General features: G+C 43.3%; 1 protein-coding gene across 1 annotated transcript in view; it reads right to left on the bottom strand.

The window, feature by feature from the left end:
• LOC101533345 (contactin-associated protein-like 5) overlaps positions 1–22,398 on the bottom strand; it is a 326,990-nt gene that overhangs the window by 157,236 nt on the left and 147,356 nt on the right. The window contains exon 13 of the mRNA XM_058664175.1: positions 20,301–20,407. Coding sequence (XP_058520158.1) covers positions 20,301–20,407 — 107 coding nt within the window. The remainder of the gene's footprint in view (positions 1–20,300; positions 20,408–22,398) is intronic.

The raw sequence follows: 22,398 nt of genomic DNA, 5'->3' as shown, positions 1-22,398 counted from the left end.
AGCATGATAGGAAACAGCCCAGAATAGGCCATGGAAGGTTTCCCACTGGCATACATTTGGCATGGGTTGGAGGCAGACAAGGCTGAATCAGTTCATGTCATCCACTGGCATATCTGAGCACCAGAACAGAGCGTGGGTCAGGCCAGGTTCGGTCGCGACAAAAACCAGTTCACAATATGGAATGTCAGGGTGAGGTTGCCTGTACCAGATGTGACTGCAGCACCCATCCAGCACCTGTGAGAACCAAGAAGGGAGGGGGCAGAGCCTGTAGGGGATTAAGGGTGGTCCCCTTGCTGGACAGCTACTCCCACTGGAGAGTGTGAGCTGGGAATGGACTTCCTGGAGTACTATTTATACTGTAAACATGACTGTTAAGTCTCAGTGAGGTAGCCACAAGCATGATGGAAATGATCCCTATGCTATGTGAGGCTGGGACCTCCACAGACAACACCTCACATTTTTCTTTGTTAGATTTGCGTTGTGGGGTCCTGCTTTGCCTCCGTGCACCTGCCAGGTTCTGGGTTTAAATGAATGTCTCTCGCCTGATAGATACCTGTGTGCTTTCTCTTCTTCTTCACTTTTAAGTCTTTAAAAATTTAAATGTAAGGTAAATTCAACTGAAACTTGCGGCTGTCCTTTGATGATGATAATGATTACTATTAGCTGAAAGCCTTCAGTATGATTTGTTTGTCAATCACTGCTTAACTTTCGTCCACATTCAGCAATGTCTTTGATCAGATTGTTGTATGCTTTCATGCTAGAAAATTGAAAATGAAAGCACTTTGATTTCTTGGTAGAGAATCACATAAGGGAATCTGTATGTTCATCTTTATTTTTCATCCTGTCACTAGAGGATTGGAACGTTTTAAGCAATCACAAACACATTCTGCCAACCTTCACACCTTCCCTTCTTGTACTTGTATTGCCACCTCACTACAAATTTAGTTTACAGTCAAGGAACCTGGGATGATCCTTGCCAATACAGAAATGGAACACTGTTTCATTCACAGGAGAATTTTAAAGACCTATAATGTGTCAGAGGATAGTCTTTCCTCTAATCACTATTGTCCCCGAGCCTGGCTGCCCAGAGCCTCCTCAGGGCAACTCTCCACTCCAGTCCAGCCACAACAGCCCAGCCCATATGATCCCCTCAATGCCCCACAGACCAGCTCTTCACTGCCCCCCACTGCCCGAGTTCCATGGCCCTGAAGATCAACCCAGCACACACGATTCCCTCAGCGCCCCACTTGCCAGCTCTTCACCTCCCTCCCTGCTCATGTTCCATGGCCCCATAGAGCACTCCAGCCCACATGATTGTCAGTACTCTACCTGCCAGCTCCTCCCTGCCCATGTCCCATGGCCCTGCAGTGAAAGTCTGGAACACTAGCCATTCCTTCTGGTTTGAAGGACTCCTGCTCCCCATGTCCTCTGCACCTGATGTCATAAAAGGCATCCTGCAAGGATGCTCTTTTCCTTTCTTTTATACACCGAGGACTGGCTTAGAGATGCACTATTTTGTTGTGAACCTGCCGCTTGTATCTACAAGGGAGCTTCAGAAAATCCACATAAGGGGCACACGTTTGGCTGAGGAGTTAAGATTCTGCTAGGTGAGCCCATGTTTCATATCAGGAGGACTGGATTGAGTTTCAACTCTGCTTTGAAATCTGTTCATTGCTAATTCATATCCTGAGAGGCGCTGGTGACGGTTCAAGCACTTGGTTCCTTATTATCTAGATTGAAAGCCCTGGATTAGACTTGTGGCTCTTGGCTTTGACCTGGCCCAGTCCCAGCTGCTGTGTGCATTTAAACTGGGGGTTGGACCATCTTTTTCATTCTGCCATTTTGCCTGTCAGTTGAAAATGAAAATAATAATAAAAATGTTAACAAAAAGATGATGGGTAGATATGTAACCTAGTTATTAATATATGCCCAGCTTCCCCATTGGAGGATTTGGCCGGGTTCAACATCCAGCTTGACATCCTGACTCCATCTTGTTGGCAATACAGACTCGGGAAGAAGCAGTCCTAGTTCAGGTAACTGGGTCCTCCTGCCCACCCCGTGGGTGACCTGCATTCCAGTCCGGGCCCCTAACTTCAGCTCCAGCACTAAGCCTGCTGCTGTGGGTGCTTGGGTGGTGAGCCAGCTAACAGAAGCTTCTTCTTTCCCACTCCTTCTGCATCCTTTTGTTGTTGCTGTTGTTGTTGTTTCTGAATTCAAGTTCCATAAGAAACTCCCACTTTCTAATTCCGTTTTGCATAGTGTGACCCTTATATTTCAATTATTGCACACGCCACCAGAGGGCAGCACTGCAGGTCAGTGGGTTCAGCCACAGCCTGCAATACCAGCATCCCACGTGTGCACCGGTTCTAGTTCCTGCTGTACCACTTCTCCTCAAACACACCTGGGAAAGGAACAGAGCCGACTGAGGTGATTCTAAGTCTACAGCCATATGGGAAACCAGGGTGGGATTCCTGGGCTGGCTCCTGGTTTAGTCCTGAAAAATTGTCAGTTCAGGAGTGAAACAGTAGGTTGGAAATCTCTAACTGTGCCTTTCAAATAAACAGACACATCCTTAAAATATGGAACCATGATGTATTTTATAGAAACTGTCGTAAATGTGTACATTTTTCTCTTATGAATGCTTTAGAGGCAAAATATTTAAATGTTCATGCATACTCACATACAAATTTAGTTCACAAGTTCATGTAAATGTAATTAAATAATGTATTAGTATGTCCAAACTTTCCAAAATCCATGAATATAGGGGCCCTTAAAAACTAAGGGAATTTTTTGTGTTATACAAAATGATATATATGGTCTTCAATCTTTTGCAATAAATAAACTCCTCTTTTTACTCAATTTTCTACTGACTGTTTGCATGTTTGTAATGGGCTCACAGAAACCCCCAGTTTATAGACAGCAATCGATAGAGTGGTGGATGGATAGAGAAATAGGTAGGTAGATTGGTAATGGATATTCAGAAAACTGTATTGTATATGTCACTAGTAAATCAGTGTATCTCTGGCACATTGGAGGTTACGAGGAGGAGGGCCAAAGGTTCACCAAGCTCTTTCACTGTTTTACAGACCTTTAACTGATGCTGTTTAAACTGTTTCACAAAGTGATGCTTCGAGTGGCAAAAATGCCAACATTTGCCAGCATTCTACGTTACTGTGTCTATAGGGAGACCAGCACTCCTGAATTCCTAATAAGAGTAGGATTCAGTGCCTTCATGAGCCAGCTTGTCAATATGCAAAAAAATCACATCTCACTGTTGGCACAGCAATCTCTCTTCTAGGAATGGAACCTACAGATACCTGTCTGCTTACAATTTTACAAAGTGTCACGCATTCAAGTTTATTTGTTGCATTTTGGTTTGTATACGATCATTAAAAGTCTAAAGAATGCCCATCAAGAGGTGATAAACTAAATGAATTATGGCATGATTCTACAATCAAATTAACCTGAAAGAACAGCACTGAATTTAATGCCAACCCGGATTCTCGCCCTTCCCTTGCTTTCCCTTGCTGTGTGTGGGTCAGGACTGGCTTCCGGGTGTAGAGTGAGTGTGCAGGATGAGTCGTCCTCTGCACGCATCTCATCGGCTCCCCCTTGCCCAGTGCCTGTGCTGGGCTGTGCGTCTCCATCCACCTCTAGTACTGCGTTATGTTCTGAGTACACGGTGCAGCACCGCCCCCTTCCTAACCTTAGTCCTTGGAAACAAGAGTCAGGTCCTCCGTGGCCGCAGTGTCGCTCAGAGTGTTTGGCTCCTTCTGCGAGCCAGACACAGAGTACCCACTTACTCACATGCGGTGTGTATGTGCGTGTCCTACATGGATGGGTAGCCTGGAAGCAGGAGAGACTTGCCAGAACTGGCACTGAAGAATATAAATGTCTTGAAGAAATTTCATATTGAGAAAGCACAGCAGCCTGGGGATGCAGTAAGCCCTAGTCTGTGACTTGGGAATCAATTTTAGTTATAATGTACTGATGATAAGAACTCTGCACACTAAGGGAAGCAGAAAGCAATTTCTCTGTTAGTTGTTGATTATTTCTAAGTCCTGTGACTTACAAACCAATGAAGCCCACACATATCTTACTTCATGCAAGAGAGTGAAATGTGACAATATTATGTACAAAATACATAATGCTTATTCACCCTTTTTGAGGGATTTTATACAACCTTGCTAGAAGGGTACATGGTAGGTTCACCATCCTAGGATAATTGAGGCCCCAAATAAAACTGCCTCCAGAAAGCCAGAAGGGTTGAAACACAGACACAGCAGGAAGCATTGATCCACCTGTTTCTAAGTCATCCACGTGAGGACAAATTCAGAAGTCACACTCGTCTTCACACCTCACTTTCATTTCAGGGAAGTCTGAATTTCTCACTAGTACAAAAGTCATCCAAGAATACCAGAACATGGAGAACTGTTAAAAAAATGATGAAGCAAATAAGGAACCCATCAAGTAACCCCTATATATACACTATATCCAATACTGTAAGTGCAGCCACTTTTAGTGACCCAAAAAGTTGCTGAGACACAAATACCACTACCTTTATTTTTTTAAAAAAAGACAAAGTTGGACCCAGAGTGATAGCATAATGATTAAGGTCCTCGCCTTGAATGTGCTGGGAACCCACATGGCGCCAGTTCTAATCCCGGCAGCTCCCCATCCCATCCAGCTCCCTGCTTGTGGCCTGGGACTGCAGTCAAGGACGGCCCAAAGCCTTGAGACCCTGCACCCGTGTGGGATACCCAGAAGAAGTTCAGGGTTCCTGGCTTCAGATTGGCGCAGCACCGGCCACTGTGGTCACTTGAAGAGTGAATCATCGGACAGAAGATCTTCCTCTCTGTCTCTCCTCTTCTCTGTACATCTGCTTTTCACACAAAAATAAATAAATCTTAAAAAAAATAAAAAAAGAGAAAGTAAAGATTTATTTATTTCTATTGCAAACGCAGATATACAGAGAGGAGGAGAGACAGAGGAAGATACTCAGTTTGATGATTCACTCCCCTAGGAGTAGCAATGGCCAGAGCTGTGCTGATCCAAAGACAGGAGCCAAGAGCCTCCTCCAGATCACCCATTGGGGTACAGGATTTGGACTGTCCTCAACTGTTTTCTCGGACACAAGCAGGGAGCTGTATGGGAAATGGGACCATCAGGATTAGAATCAGCACCCATATGGGGCCCTGGTGTGTTCAAGGCAAGGACTTAAGCTGCTATGGTATTGCGCCTGGCCTGAAGTTGTATAACTTTTGCCTAATGACTCAGTTAATCATCACTGGATTGTGAGGTTGACCCCAGGGCATCCTTATTTCCAGAAGTAATGTTCATTTATCATCTCCTTACTAACAAAAATGAAAACCAAGACAGACTTATTTTCTGCATCATTGACTGTCCCCTGCTGATGTTGTCAGACCAAAGACTCCTGTTGGCAGGTGCTAGAGAGCACGGATCTTCTTTCTGAGCGTCCAGGGTCTCTGATATCCCTCGTCTGCACAGTCACTCCAAGGAATGCCCATTTAGACCACATGTGGTCATGAAATCTAACAGCAGCAGACATAAACACTTGGTTCTCGCACAGTCATCCTAACACTGGCATCAGGGAGAAGGCTGAGAGGGAGTGGTTGCCAGGGTTTCCACTACCACACTGTCGGCAAAGAGGCTGTGCAATGCATCGCTAACAACTCAGTGGTTGACAGACTCAGCTGAGCGTCCTGAGTCCTGCTACAACACTGGAGAATTCCACCTGGTATGTTTTCTACACATACTTACTCAACCAAAAGTCTTACTTATTCCAGTGGCTTAAAATGGTGCACTACAGTTGTATTAACTACAGGATGACTTGCAAGCAAGTGTGATCATTAACATGACTTGATATGGGAATCATTAAGAAATAGACCCTATCTAAAAGTCAGAAGTCTCAGTTCCTTCGTCATATTAGACATGGTAATTTTCTTGAGGCTGGACCCCTGAAGTTATATCTTAAGCCCACACCTGAGGTGCTGGAATTCCACATGGGCATCAGTTCAATTCCTGGCTGCTCCATGTCTGGCCCAGAAGAGGATATCTCAAATCCCTGGACCCTGAACTCCCATGGAACCTCAAGAAAGCTCCTGACCCCTCAACCTCAGACTGACTCTGCTCCTGCAATCGCAGCCCTTTGGGGAACAAACCAGCCAAGGGAGAGCATCTGTCTCTGCTTCACTCTGTAACTTCTCTCTTGTCTCTAGGTGCCTTTCAAGCACACACACACACGTGCGCACGCACACACACACACACACACGCACATTTATACCTGGTAATCAAAGAATAAAATCAACATATGCTGTGAGGTGTGATGTGATTTACCATCTCTCATCTTCCCTTCGGGGAAAGGGCATTAAAGCACGCCCTCAAGAAGCTGTGTATGAGTAGAGGACCACGGCTTCCTTCTCCCAGCACTTCTTCCTGCCTGGGCAGCACTGCAGACCAGGCTGTAGCTCTGTCAGACATGGAAAAGAAAAACCAAAGTTTCTGGTATCAAACAACTGGAACTATCGGTAGAGAAAGACCCAAAGGAGAGCAATTTCTGTCACAGGTGCAGAGAGTGGCCTGGCATACAAGTCAGGACAATAACAATTGCGAGTCTGAAAGGCGGCAGTGGTAAAAGGGATTCGATGTGTTTGAGGAGTGATGAGTAAATAGAAACACACTCCGACCTACTCCTCCTCCTCCTGCAGACAACACTGGAAATAGTTTGTGGCATAAGAGGGCTCTAGATAGCGATGAACACAACTTTCTGAGGTGAAGGATCATGTTCTGTGCTAATTATTAAGATCATGAACAGTCACCAAAGCATTTCCAGCTGAGGCAGTGGCAGGATGAAAGCTGCTCTCAGAAAACAACAAGGAAAACGAATAACCTTGGAACATTAGTTGAAAGAATTCACCTTTTCCTGAATATGATGCAGGCTTTTGTCCTACTTGGGTCTTGAACTTGATTTCCTTGCACTCATCATGCTATAAGGCTCTGAATCTCATGTTTTTGCCTTTTACACCAAAGGAGCACTCGAGCTTTCCCTCCGAGGTTGTGCTGTGCACACAGTGGTGTAAATACCAAAGAAAGAATCTGTAAGGAATGGATATGATCATGTTTCTCAGAGAGATTCAATATGCAAGGATTCAGAAGTTTATTCCAAGAGGAAGGGCAGATTCTATTATCCCTCTTGAATGTGGCACAGGTTATACCCAAGATGGTGAAACCGCTTACCTCAGATCACAATATAATTGTGCTATTGAATTTTAATGAAGAAAAGTTTTGTGAATTATATACTTAAAATTCTTTAACAAGATTCATATCAAATGAATTCTGCGTTTTGTAGTTTAATCATCATTTTTATGGTCAAATCAGTGAAGAGTTAAAAATCAGATAAGTCGGGCCCGGCGCAGTAGCCTAGCGGCTAAAGTCCTTGTCTTGCTCGTGCAGGGATCCCATATGGCCATCAGTTCTAATCTCAGCAGCTCTGCTTCCCATCCAGCTCCCTGTTTGTGGCCTGGGAAAGCAGTCAAGGACAGCCCAAACCCTTGGGACCCTGCAACCAAGAGGGAGACCTGGAAGAGGCTCCTGGCTATTGACATCACATTGGCTCAGCCCTGGCCGTTGTGGCCTCTTGGGGAGTGAATCAACGGGTGGAAGATCTTTCTCTCTGTCTCTCATTGTCTCTGTATATCTGCCTTTCCAGTAAAAATTAAATCCTATAAAAAAAGATAAATCACGTTGAGTAATTGTCTCATCTCCTATCCCTGTATTCCTTATTAGTCTTTGAGGATACAGATTCCCAGTGACAATCCCAGAAACATGTTAAATGCCTTATTCCTGATCTACATAATTGTGTATAGGAGCTACTATTTTATGTATCAAGAAATCAAAGCTGAAGAAATGTTGTTAGTTTGTCTAATATGGGAGGGTCATAGATCTTGGTCTATCTAAATTCAAAGTTTCTGCACAGATGAAAAATTATTTTCTATATTTAATTTGAAGTGTAAGTGTCTGCCAGATACCTTCTTTCTCCTGGGAAATACTAGAGTGTGGGGTCTCAGTAATCATTCATCTTCAGTTGACTGGAATATTTTGGAAATAAGTGATGATTGTTCCTGTTTAATATTCAAAGTAACTGTCAATGATTCTCCAAATACAACAACATCGGCAGTTAGCTTTCCTCCAGTTAATTATCTATTGCCATATTTTGTGGGATATTTTTGTTGCTTCCTAGAGTATGCAAAGAAGCCATAATTTGTGATAACATTTATTTCACTTTAACAGCAAAATCTGAACCTTGAAGTTGGCTTCATTGTTGCCTCAACTGATGAGGAGATAAGAAAAGTTTGAACAAAAGGAAGAAATTTATTAAGAATTGGCTGTAGGAAACTCTCCTACACAGATTCCAAGAGAAGAAAACCAGCGCAAGGTGAATATATATATATTGGGCTGAAAATATATTATATATATAAATATATATATTCAGGCCTTGCAACACCACTGGCTACTCACTTCTGAGCCTTGTATGTACAGAGTCTTGCTCATCCAAAATGTCTTTCACATTCAATTCACCCACCCTGATCAGTGTTTCGCAGAGCAGCCCCATCCGCACACTCAGGCCTATTCACTCAATTATACACTTTCCAGGCTGCTGGTCTCTTCCCTTGTTGGACAATGAACTCATCTTCACAGCAGGAAATTCCCCTGAGCTGTCCGGGTGTTGACAGTATCTGGGATAACAATCCATCAGCAAATGCGTCAGGAACAGAGCATTCCAGCAGGTGCCGCTGGTGGAGCTGGGCAGAGGAGAATCGCACATGCATATTCCCTTCTGAGCTTTTCCTTGCTCTGATCACCCTTTGCTTGATTCACTTCTCCATCGAGTTGGAGAATTGGGAACTACTGTGGTTAGAGAGTAGCCTGAAGGATGACGCACAACTTCTCTACTCCAGAATCATCCTTCTCTCTAGTTAGGACATCAAACAACAAAAAAATCTTCCTTTACTTTGGTCTCACGATTGCTTCTTATGTTTTAGATTTCTTTGAGATGTTTACATTCCAAGTTTTCCCTAGTATACTTAATTGACTTCATTTGCTGGAAAGGTTTTAACAATTATACAGCCGTTGATTCAGATTTTCCTTTCGGGAGCCATTCTAGAGATTGCTATCTACTTTTTCACCCAGCAAAATGAGGATGCCCATGTTCAACTAGTGCCAGCGTCCATCACATCTCTTCTTCCTGCGCCTTCTGTATCAATTCAAAAGGAAATCAGAAGATTTTTTTTATTTGCCAGGCATCAGGAGCATACTCGGGATGCTATTTTATTTGATTCTCATAATATTTGATATTGTGTTTGTGGTTATTTGTTCCATAGTACGGAAAAAGAGATTAATACTTATGAAACCAGCACAGCTTGTCTTAAGCCATGGGTCTTGTCATCTGCAGGGCCTGCTCATAAAATCAGACTGTCATACCAAGCTGCATCAAAAATCTTACTGTTCTTCAACCATAAAATCTTACATGCCTATCTCATCTATGCTCATCTTGCCTTCAAGTTTGGCTTCATTTTACATGCACATTTTTATCTTGTTTTTCACACTTGGTCTCTACTTTCAAGATGTATCTGATCCTCAGTAGTTGCTGCCTACACAGTTGCAAATAGTATCTCATAGCACCTCATGGAGTACCCAGATCTTTCAACTTGCGCACACATTCTCCCACGCTACCTTGAGCATAGCTACAAAAGTTACTCAAAAACAAAGTAAACATCAGCACACCAAATGTTAGCAAGTCAATCGCCAGCACTTAAGTGAGACCGGCTGGGCCCAGCTTCCAGTTAAGAAGCACACCCTTTCTTACATTATCATTTGTTTTCTTACCTGACTCAATTTCTTGAGTCAACATTTTAATCCATGTCATATTAAATCCTGGATTTGTCAGATATTCCATAGCCCTTGTTTGTGGTAAGAGTTTTCATTTCCCTGAGCACCCGTTACTTTCCAATCCTGGAAGGTCATTCTCTGGGCTCTGCTCTCTTCATCCTTCAAGTCTGTTCGGAAAGGTGAGTTATTCTGAAAACCTTTATACTTTCCCGGGATGAATAAATGCTGCTGTTTCATAGCTTGGCACTACTCTATATGCATAGCTTGTGGTCTCAATTATCTATTTGCTAAAATTCAAAGAGGATATATCTACTATATTGCTTTGGATAGCAGAGGGAACTGAGCACTTAAGAAAAATTCAGACACCATTCTCTCCTCAAGGAGCTTCCATCTAATCCACTGAGTTATCCTTTTTGCAAATGTATCTCACCTTTTGCATGATACACCATACATGCCACCACCGACTTGGGTGTGCTTAGTGTAAACATAAGTAGGGAATAGCTTTTCCCTGAAGACTGTTATAGAATCACTAGAAAAGGAGACATGAGTAAAAGTTTTGATGGTACAAAGGACTTTCATTAGTATCATATAGTGAATCCGTGTATGGAGGTAACAATCTGGGCATCCTTCCTCCCCCTCGTTACTGATGTAGTTGAGAGCAACCTTCTAATGAGATCCATGGTTAATAAGCTATACGAACTTTTTTCAGATCATAAGAAACCTGTGGAATTATATTGGGCTAAAAACTGAGCTGAGCAGGGAAAGAGAAGTCATGCTTTTAAAGAAATTGTCTTATTGCTTTACTGGCTACAACCTCCATCCTTTCATTCCAACCACTCAATTGATGTGCAGTCACAGGACCCCTTAGCTACTGTAAAAGTAGCAAATGTGCAAGCCCTCTGCGATAACTACTGCAGTGTGTGATAGCCACGCAGCTTTATATGCTTTCAACCAATACATGGCTATTGATTCTCCCACAACAGATGCAATATAACAGGCTTGGAAAAAGAAGAAAGTTGATGTCTCCTTGCAAAGCCAAAGAACTAGTTAAAAGGCATTGTTATGATGTCAGAGAAGTTACAATACAAAAAGGCAATAGTAAAGGCTGAGACATGGTGCAGAGATCCTGAACAGGACATGTGAATGCCATCAGACACTGGTGTTGGAAAGACCTAGAGCAGCTCCACTCAGTAGGAGGACCCAAAGGGTGATGAAATATAAGTGCTTGCACCACTTACTGAGCCAGTTCACTCCGACAGTTATCACTGAGTGCATAGATACCAATAGCACATGTACTTTTGAAATAATACTTGCTGAATGGTAAAATAAACGCCTAAGAATGTAGGCCCATTCCTATTTCACAATCCATCTATTAAAGGACACTTTTGTTCATCTAAAGCTCACCCATGATGGGCAAAGATAATTTCCATTTCTGTGTGTAAAATATATGTCAATTAGTTTTATAAATGATAGTAAACAATTCTGGCAGGGAAGAGAAAGCAGGGCCTTAGGAATGATTAAAGCTACAATATAAGACTTTGTAAGGTAAGTTGGCAATATACATTAAGTTCCTTAAAATTCCCCTTTACCTTTGACTTAGCAGTGCCTATATTGTAGCCACTTCAGAACCTGATGGGCTTAAGATTAAAACTGTCTTTGAGTCTTAATTTATTCTATTTCCTCCTTTCATAAGATTCTTAAGATTATTCTAGAGAACAAAGAATTTCTCATTGCTCCATTTTCCAAACTGTTATCTGGAGCCAGGATGTTGCACTATCCTTCCGTGTCCTAAGCAAAAAGCGGGGGAGGGGGCGTCAGAGATGTGTCATCATCAAGTTCACATACAGAAGTTTGCGGATGTTCTACTGGCTTGCTCTAAACATCTGGCATCTTCAGAGGGCCTTGACTGAAATCATAACAATATCAGATACTGGTTACTTGACCTTGAAATAACTATGGAGCTATTGGGGTTATAATGTGATCATCTATAAAATGAAGATAATACTACAAATCTCACTTTATCATTATATTGTAATGATACCATCTATGTATCTATCTATCTATCTATCCACCTACCTACTGAACCTCTACAACCAAAACATTTTCTTTTTCATCTTAGTTTGGGAGTTTAGTAATATGGACAAGAAATGCTATGCCTAACATACATTCTCTGACCTTAAGCCTTGATTTAATAACCTCCTGATTGCATATATTGAATAAATTCAATAATCATGGCAACTCTTTCTGGTAATTGGAAGGTGCTAGACATTGAATGGGTTGCCAGGGCTTCGTGTATGTGGCAAATACTGCTTTCCCTTTAATTTCGCCTCTGTGAAAAAAAAGCACACAGGGAGAAATCTCTGTCTGCAAAAAGGAAGAGACATCGTATGACAGGGTCAAACTGAGGCGTGATGGGGCAGGTGGTGAGTTCTGGTCTCCTCTGCAAAACAGGAATTGTCCACATACCCACCCACCCTTTTTCTTTTAGAGATTGTTTTCATCAAAAAATGTGTTTGAATTGTGGTCTAATGTGCATACCTGTGTTCACTAAACATTGTCAGGAAAGAAGAAGACAAATGAAGATGAAATATAAAGACCTGAACTGCTGAGAGCGACCTGCCATGTCAGAAGACCTTGGCGAGTCTCATATTTCCACTCCTTAGAGAATACACCGTACTTCTGCCTTACTTTGATCTCGCTCCTTCCCTCAAAGTCTGTGCAGAAAGAAGAGAATCCTATTTGTCCTGAATCAGGTGAGTGCTATTAGAGAGCACTAATAATAACAATGAATCTTAAAGAACTCCAAAATAAGGAAGAGAAGATTCAGGAAGCACCCCTCCTTTCAAATATGAATGTCTGATCAACCTGAAAAGCTCATATTTATCATTATGATTACGGATGGCTGTTTCCATAACATAAGAGTAGGATTGTGGGATTGTATTCATTGTTGCTTGAGGACATCCCACCTACTAAGCTTCTACAACCAAATCATTTTCTTTTTCATCTTAATTTGGGAGTTTACTCTGACAAGGAACAGCATGCCTAAGATTTCTGCATTTTGATGGCTTTCACTGACATGCATGAATCATACTTGTGGAGGGCACCAAAGCAGCTATTGATTTACTGAGTTTACAAAGTGACTCAAAACAAGGCTCCTCACCCAATAGAAAGAGAGGGAGATGAATCAAGGGAAAAGACAAATTCCTGAACTGCACTGGAATCCAAGGTGTGCTTGCCAAACATCACTTCTGATTTGCTGTGGCTGGAAGCCAGGAAGGGAAAATGATGTTTCACAGTTGTAGACCAAGAACATTTACAGAAAGAGGGATGGAATGGCGAAAACAAAACAAAGCAAAATGAAAAATATTTTTAAGGTTTTATCTGCAGAGTCCTGCTCATCAGTCTTGACAGAATTCCTTTAAAAGTCAGCACCTGAATTTGTGCCAGTGTGCTGGATGGCTGCCACCCTTTGTGCCAACAAGTAGAGTGGCTGCCAGCATTTGCAATGGCACGCCAGGCATCAAGCTTATGGGGACCTGGAGGTGTGGGCTTGCAGGGGGCATGGGATGTGGCACCCAAGGAGGTGTGTAGGGACCTGAGGGTTTGTGTCCAGGAAGGATGGAACAGGCCTGGGAATTTGCCCATACACTTAGTCCCAGGAAGGTTTGAAGGAGAAGAGGAGAGACCCCTAAGCTAACATGGCATGGGGTGCTGGTGGATTGGGCATGAGGAACTTTGAATGGGCTTTGATCTTGGGTGTGGAGAGGGGTAAGATCACAGGCCACCACACATGCCAGGAGCTTGGGAATATAGTGGGTGGGCAGTGCTCCAGGCTAGCACCCCACCCTGTTGGAAGACTAGGCTTCAGAAGACTGGGTTGGGGAACCCACTTGTTCCCAGGCACATGGGACTATGGATTGCTCAGGGAATGAGTATGGGCATGTGTTGGAAGGAAGGTATCTGAAGGAGTATGCTGTAGGTGAGGAATGACTTCTAAGGACTTCCATTGAAAAGGACACTATACTTGCAGGTAAGCAAGGGTTCTGAGACTGAGCTGTTTAGAGGGGGAAAACTGGAGGAATTGTCTGGGTCCCACGGATGAACCTGCTCATGTGGGAGACATGAGCTGGGTTAGATAGGCATGGACCAAACAGACAACCACCCACCCATGCACTCTAAAGCTAGGGCTGGAGACCTACCTTGCAGGGCTAGATCATAGTACCTGCCAGTGAGTGTCATAACAGGGATTAGACAATGTTAGGCTGAGCCATAACACTAACCAGAACATGAGATAACCAGGTCTGGGGGCAGATTCTGTGGAAGATATGTGGGCTCAACCCTGAGGAACCACAACTTACACTGGTTTGCTCAAGAGCTGGGGGTAGTGAAGGTCTGAGCTAGGCATGACGGTGCAACCCTCTGACACTCACTCATGGGCACTGGGACTGGGAACAGGTTGGACTGATCCAGGCTGCAATACCCTCAGGCACACCCAAGAATAGGATGTGGGGAAGGCTGGACCACAACATCCACCAGCTCATACAAAAGCCAAGATAAAGGCAAATTCTGCATGGTAATGGCCTAGGACACACTGCCACATGTGAAATCTCAGTCTATGATTGGGCCTGGTTGAGGAACATGGGAAACTCCCCTGGTTGGACAAAGATCCTGCTGGCGAGCATGTGATTCAGGCTTGAGTGTTGATCAGGCCAGGAAAGGCAGCTCCAACCATTGGCAAGTGTGTCAGTTGGTTCTAGAAGGGGTGAACTGGGCAAGGCCAGGCAAAATTTTAACCTACTCACATGTGCAAATTTCAGCCTGGCTGTAGTGTCAGTCATGCTGGGCTTGGCTATTGTATCTACTGGTTTTCATGAGCCATGGATAAGGACAGACTGGGCAGGGCTAGACTGTAGCACCCACAAGTGAGAGTTGGGTGTGGGGGGGGGTGGGCAGAGCCAGCTCAGGCTGCGGCATCCAATAACAAAGGCCAAGATGGGGAATAGGTTATGCTAAGTTTGATCAAAACAGCCACTGGCATGAGCAAGATCTGTGGCTGGGAGCAGACCTGGTTGGGAGCTGAAGTGACATCCCCACTGGGTTGTGGATCCCAATAGTAACCACAAATGCTAGAATGTAGGCAATATTCTGGACTGATCATTGTTGGGAGCCATATATTATAGCCATACTGAAGCCATTTTTGAGTATAGATCTAGGTCAGAGGAAAGTACCAGCTAGCAAAGTGCAAGAGAAACCAAGTTTTAAGACATCCTGCGGTTTACAAGTCATTTAGCAACCTACCCTGCTCTGACCACCCTTGGTGCTCATGACAGGATGTTGGCTCATGCCCTACCTGCCAGCATCCTCTTGTGAGCATAAGGGGGTTTGGGAAATAGCTACCCAGAAAGAGTTGTGAAACCATACCCACCTGTTGTGAGCATGTGGGGCTTTTAGAGATAGCTATCCAGAAACAGCTGTGAAACCATATCCCAGACCCTGCTTCCTCCTTCCCCTCACCCATAGATCCTGTTTACAGATTATAAAGCCTTGTATGTGAAAATAAAAATTGGGTGGCTTGATCAGACAACCTGTCTTGCTGTCCATTTTCATGTCTCTTATCCCCCATTCTCTCCTAGGTTGGTTGCTACCCCTGTTGACTGTCTTGCTGGATGGGACAAAACATGACTGTAGTTTCCTTGGTATGGGTATGGACTGGGTCTAGCGTTTACCAGACTAGGCTAGACTCACAAGAACCAAGGTGATTGTAGGCTAGACTGGGCTGGGTGTCAGCACCCATTGAACCATGCGAGATTTGTGTCAGGGTGTGGACTATGTATAGCTGGGCTATAAAACCCAACAGTGATAACTGGAATGCATGTGGGCCAGTGAGGTAAGGACACTGCTCCTGCCAGGACAGGAGGTGGACTAAGTCAGTCTAGGCCAAGAATCCACCAGTATGCATAAGATCTGTCATTAGGAAAAGACCTGTTAGAAGAGCCTGGAAAGCTCCTCTGTCAGGCCGTAATCCCTGCAGGTGAGCACAAGAACCCAGGCTTGGAGCAGCCCTCATCAGGTAAAGTTACAATACCCACTGGCAGGTCTGAGGTTAGGGTGGGGTGGGAGGAGGAGCAGGGTGGACCAGTTCTTAACACCCACTGGCAGATCTGAGAACCAGGACAGGGTGCAAGACAGGCTGGGTTAGACTGCAACAATAGCCAGTTCACATTGGGGCTGAAACTGAGGGCTGGCTAGGTTGTGCTAGCTTTCAGCATCATCAGCATGAACTGGAACTGGGGACAGTCTGAATAGGGCCAGACACAATATCCACCCCCAAATGTCAAGGTGAGGTGAACCAGGTCATGTCAGACTGGGCTAAAGCCTCCACCAGCACATATGAGACCCAAGGGCAGAAAGCAGGGTTAGGCCCAGTAGGGGGAAATCATGGGCTCTACTGATGGGCCACCTCTGCTACTGATGAGCATGAAAACTGAGACTGGAGGCAGACCAGACTGGGCAGGGTTTCCGCACCCATCAGCCTGCATGTGAATTGAATCGGGGGAGAGCCAGGCTGCATTAACCAACTGTATCCACTGGTACATGCATGAGCCAGAGTAAGTGATGCCTGGTTGTACTTTGCCACAGCATTGGCTGGCAAGTGCTGTGGCTGTGGGCAAGCCCTGTCAAACAAGACTGTAGAACCACAGGGAGAGTGCAAGATCCAGGACTGAGATTGGGCCCAGTAGGCAAACTGTGGGCACTTCTCTGATGGGCTCCAACTCCTACTTGTGAGCATAAGAACCAAGACGAGGGGTGGACCTGACTAGCAAGGCTCCCACTGGCACCCACTGGCATGAATGTGGGTTGGATAGTGGGGTTGGTTTGTTTGAACTAGGTTCCAATGCCCATTGACGTATGTGAGAGCTGAATGGGATGTGGGATCAACATTCTGGCAAGTACAGAAACCAGGCTTGGGTGTGGGCCTACTGGAGTTTATTGGGCATCACTCTGACCAGGCTGCAGTTCTCACTGGTGTACATAAGGGCCAAGTATGTGGTGGGCTGAAATGCAACATCCTTTGGTTTGTGTAAGAGATGGGGCTGGAGACAGAACCGACTCAGGAATTGCAGCTATGAGAGTGTACATAGGATGATGTGGGTAATAGACTGAACCAGACCCTATACTGACAGGCATGTGTAAAAGTCAGGTCTGGGATCACCTCAGAAGAGGCTTCTTTGAGGATCCCTCCCCCCAACTAAACCACTAGACTCAGAAGTCCAACCATGAAGAGTCTCAAGATCTGTAAAATAATCCTGGAGTACATGTGTCAGAGCTGAGCCTTCTCAGTGGCAATGATGGAGCCCAAGTATGTGGGCATGGACGGCACACCCAAACGCACATGAAGGATATGGCAATACAACGGGGCCTGTGGAGGACATCTGGTACCATAGCAAAGGGTGGAGAAGGGAACAAATTGGACAATTACCCCCAGCCTAGTGCTGACAGCAAATAACTGGGCAAATGGAGATTCTAAAGTGGGCTATGTCAGCCAATGGGCCTTCGAAAGACTTCCTCATCCTTGGATTGATGAGGTTGACAGCAGTTCAGAACTAGCAAAACCACTAGATCTGAACACTTAGAGCATGCTCCAAATAAGAGATTTGGGATGACGTAAGTGGCCGTTTCACATCCCTTGATACTGAGGCAGTTGGGATGCTAGCTACAGCTTTTGCCCTTCTCTTCCCCATTCCCCCACATACAGGAAGAAGGAAAAGAAAATTTGGAAGCATTGGTCTCTTCCACTTTCCCCTAATCTTTGACTCTTTTTTTTTAAATCTTTGACTCTTGCAACCCTAACCAGTGGTCAACATGAGCCTGTATCCTTCTCAATTATGTAAGCATCATTAGAAAAATACAGAAAAAAAGTAAAAGAAAAAGCACCCAACCTCCACTTATTTTCAACTTCACACTTATTTTTCAAGATCTAGAAATCTGCTGTTGGTATGATGGATGGTGTAAGTGAAAGGAAGCCAGCACTCATGCAGTTGCTAAATTACATTTGCAGGAAATGAAAAGAGTGACTTTTTAAAGTTGTAGGTAGGCTGTAATGTAACAGCTAAAATTTTGCTTTCTTTCCTTCACTTTCTTCCAGGTTCTATTCTTTCACTCACTATTAAATTGATGACCACTCCACTCCCTTCCAAACTTCTTTCAAACGCAATGTGTTATATACAATAACCTGAAAAATTGATGACTCTGTGTGTGTGTGTGTGTGTGTCCTACAATATTTCCTTGCAAATGCATGTTGCTCTTGGCTACCTGGGGATACCATTTCTGGAATCAGATTTCAACTTGATAGTGTCTATTGTAAATGTTGCATAAAAACATGTAATTCTAGCCTACCATGGGCCTACAAAATTTCATAAGTTTTCTCTCATATCATTTTCATATGTAGGGTGCTCTACAGTGTTAATAATATGTATTTATTCAAATATGAGAGCTCAGTAAAATTAAAATCCAGGTTTTTTTGTTCCTGCCTCTACACTGTTCCAAATGTTTAAATAGAAAAAAAAAGTAAGTAGATATTTTATAATAAGGCCAGGCAGCATTGTCTCTTTCCCTAGGCAACTATGAAAAATGGTGAGGTTCACTGGGTTAAAGTCTCTGGTTTGGTGAGACATCTCTCTGTTGCTGCTGAGCGCTATGTTCCAGGGCACAGGGGAAGCTGTGTGCCAGCTGAGACTTCCTCAGCAAGGAGGGATCCACACTGTGCATTCCTGAACAGGGTCAGGTCCTGGCCCCACTGGCTCCTACAGCCAGCTACCTTTCTGAATTGCTGAGTGTCAATCCAGCAACAGCAGGAATAGAAGAATCCCAACATGCTATGTCCAGGCACAAACCCCACTAAGGTCCTCAGGATGGTACCAGGCTTCGGCTCAGTTATGTCTAAAACTCTCTTTGATGATTTATTGATTTCACAGACTGAAACATGGAGAGAGACAGAAAACTACCTTCAGTTCATTCGATCCCCAAGTGCCCAGACTGACTGGGGATGGGGTTGAGCCCACAGCAGATAGCAATGCAATTTACATCTCCCAAGTAGTTTCCAGGGACTCAACTTTGTGAGCCACAATAGCTGCCACCCCAAATTTGCACATGCAAAATCCAGGGTCCGCAGCAAGAAATTGTATCTCTTGGCATTCCAACATAGGATGAGGCGTATGTACTCCCAAGCTAACTATCCACCTCTTGGCTTGGCTGCTTTGTCTTTCCAAAAAGTATCACTCCAAGCCCTTTAGCTTCTAATTTTTTTTTCAAATTTCACATTCCCATGAATTGATAATAAAACTATTCTCTGCAAATTCATGTCTGTTCCTTATACTCAGAACTGTCAGTTTGTAAGCAATATTCTAAATGAAAACTTTCCATTCCCATCCCATGATTTGTTCAGTGGTCACAACAAAACTATACAATTGTGTGTCTCAGAGATCATCTTACTGATTTATTTCCAGCTCCACACTCTATCTTTTGTACAGGCTGGACTATATCACTCTCTGCCTGCTCCTCACTCAGCACCTTCCAGCCCTGGGAACAACTTGTACATTCAGACTTTCTCCACAAGCTTTATGCTTTGATGCATTTCTTCACCTCTAAGTACCTCGCCTGATATCCTGCTATGGAGATAGTCCAAGTATTCTGTATTAAGGCTTTCTAACCCTGTGACTAGCTGGCAGTTCATCCATACATCTCACCCACGCTCAGGTGTTATTTTCACACATTCCGTAAATTGCATATCATCCTCTATTGAAGGTAAATGTGTGTGTGTGGCTCTATGTGCCCAATCGGAGCCTGGGGAAGGGAGGATTGACATATTTAGGAAGAAGCCTTCAAAGGCTAGCACACACTTCCTTGTACTTGTTTCTCCCTACAGTGAAAACATTTCGGACAATGGAACCTTTGTCACCATCTCAGAATAAGGGCATTATGGAAAAAGACCTCCCCTCAATGTGTGATGGGTATGTAACACAGGCATGGCGTGACTACAAATAACCAGAACAAATGAACAAACAAACAAAAAAACCAAATAAAAACTAACCACTAAGATATCAGGTTATTGATTCTAGCAGTGTAATTTGTAAAATCAACTCCATTTCATTGACTGAATAGGTCTTACCTATGCACCTGAAACCTCTTATTTTGTCTCTCTCAATAATTATTCAACTCCATTTCTGTTCATTCATTTCCTATCTTGTCAGTAGACCGTGGACTCACAAGCATGTGACTCACGAGTGTTTGGCACAAGCATCCCCTCAGAAAACACACACATTCAGTGGGTTAACAGTAAGTGTTCATTTGGCACTGAATGCACCTTGATGCTAACGCTGGTGTCTACTCACAGTTATGGCAGGTAGCACCACTGTAGCCCGTGCCACTGCAGTTACAATGGAAGGTGGACCAGGACTGGGAGCAGCTCCCTCCATGTTCACAGTAGTTTGGCAAACACCTAAAGGGAGAGAATCAAGAGCAAACAGACTAATCCAGGGCAGTTGGAACAATTGTGTATCATATTTTTAAAGCACAATGTCAGTATACCAAAATTAACAAGTTATGACAAAACACTGCAACTTCAACCAAAAATGTAACAGACAGAGCCTACATAACATGAAAACATCAATATAAAAGATTGGCTATGGGACAAGTTTCTGTTGTAATGGGTAACGTCACTGTCTTTGCCACTGAGCTATGGTTTATGCTCCATCTTTCTACTTTTGAGGCAGCTCCTTATTAATGGGAGCAATAGTACATGGCCCAGATTCTGGGGGCCTGTGTTCACTTGGAAGACACAGCTGAAGCTCCCAACACCTGACATCAGCCTTGTACAGCTCTGGTCATTACAGTCATTTGGGCAGTGAAACAGTGGTTAGAAGACCTCTCTTTTCCCCTTCATCTATGCTTCTCTATATAAAAATCTTACTTTCAAGTGAATCAGAAAGAAATCTCTTTAAGAAAATGAAGTATGACTTTAACCAAATAAAATAAACACTTAGAAATTTTAAAACAAATACATTAATTTCAAAACTGGTGTAAACAAAATGTATTAGCAACTGCATGGGTTAACAGAAGTAAAGCCAAAATTAATATCTTCTATCTAAGAGGTGTCGAATTTAGGGAGCACATGCCAGGATGCTTTAAAACAGTTCATGTTAAGTCTGTATTATGAAAACACTCTTCATGAGTTTCAAAGCATGTTGCACTAAAATCAATTCGATTTCATTTCAACTTTTCATTAACAGCTTTGAAATACACTCTTCTGAGTTCGCACTCCAACTCAGCCTCGTATTATTTGGAGCATATGACTAATGACCACAGCAGTAACATTATGGTCAACATCTTACTGTTGCCACTGTGAGACAACGTGACAGGTATTCAATAGATGTAGTAAACAGGATTAAGAATAAAACCCAGAACAAATGCCATCATTCTTTGAGATACTCCTCCTGTGAGTCTGAGAGTGGAATGAAGAGTGTTCTATTATCTACCAAGGAAGACAATGTAAGCAATAAACTTGCATAGCTGGAATAATGCATCAAACGATTTCCTTGTGGCCATACCAAGATTCAGACAAACAAAATGTGATTATTTACCCTAATTCTCTACATAGGCATGAAACCCTCCAGCAAAGATTTTTTTTTTTCAAAATCAGAAGCTAATATCCATGGATGTGTTCAGACATTTTGATAAAAATTTTCTGCTTAGCAAAGGAAAACACCCAATGGTGTTGAAGATGCTGATGGTTGCCAAATCTTGTTGATAACTTCGTGATATCCAAATGTCAAAAATCCCATGCATGGAAAATTGCAATGTAAAAATTACTATTTTGTTGTGTCCATGTTTGAAATGCATGCATAATCTTATATATATATATATATATATATATATATATATATATATATATATATATATTTTCTATGAACTTTAGTACCACCCTTATGTGGCTTAAGGAATGGAAAAACATGGGCAAATATATTCACCCTAATCAGCCAAACAAAAACCAGTTCTCCGCGTCACAAGCATTCTAGCCTTCTTAATTTACTCTCCTGACCTTAGTTGAGAAGGAAAGAAACAGACTCGGCACTCAAGTGATCCAGACTCCCAGTCTCCTTGCACTCCTATACTATAAAGGGAGTTAAGTATATCTGGAGCATCAGTTTCCTTATTAATGTAATCCAAGTATGGAATTTGGCTCTGGGCATGTACTAAAGAAAGCACTGGGAGAAAGCACTGTGCTGAATTAGCATCTATCACTACACCTTTGTAAATTTGGCATCCCACAGCCCCCAGCTTATAAAATCATATCGGCTATAGTTTAACTTACGCCCAGAAATTCTCTGTAAAGATGACAAATAATTGCATGATTTCTCTCTTCTCTTACTTTCCCTAGTTCAGGTCTCTGCCTCCCAAAATACACACCGATACACACGCAATTTCATCCCT

This window comes from Ochotona princeps, chromosome 5 (assembly GCF_030435755.1).
Source record: "Ochotona princeps isolate mOchPri1 chromosome 5, mOchPri1.hap1, whole genome shotgun sequence".
Classification (NCBI taxonomy): Eukaryota; Metazoa; Chordata; class Mammalia; order Lagomorpha; family Ochotonidae; genus Ochotona; species Ochotona princeps.
This window is presented reverse-complemented; position numbering and strand designations above follow the sequence as displayed.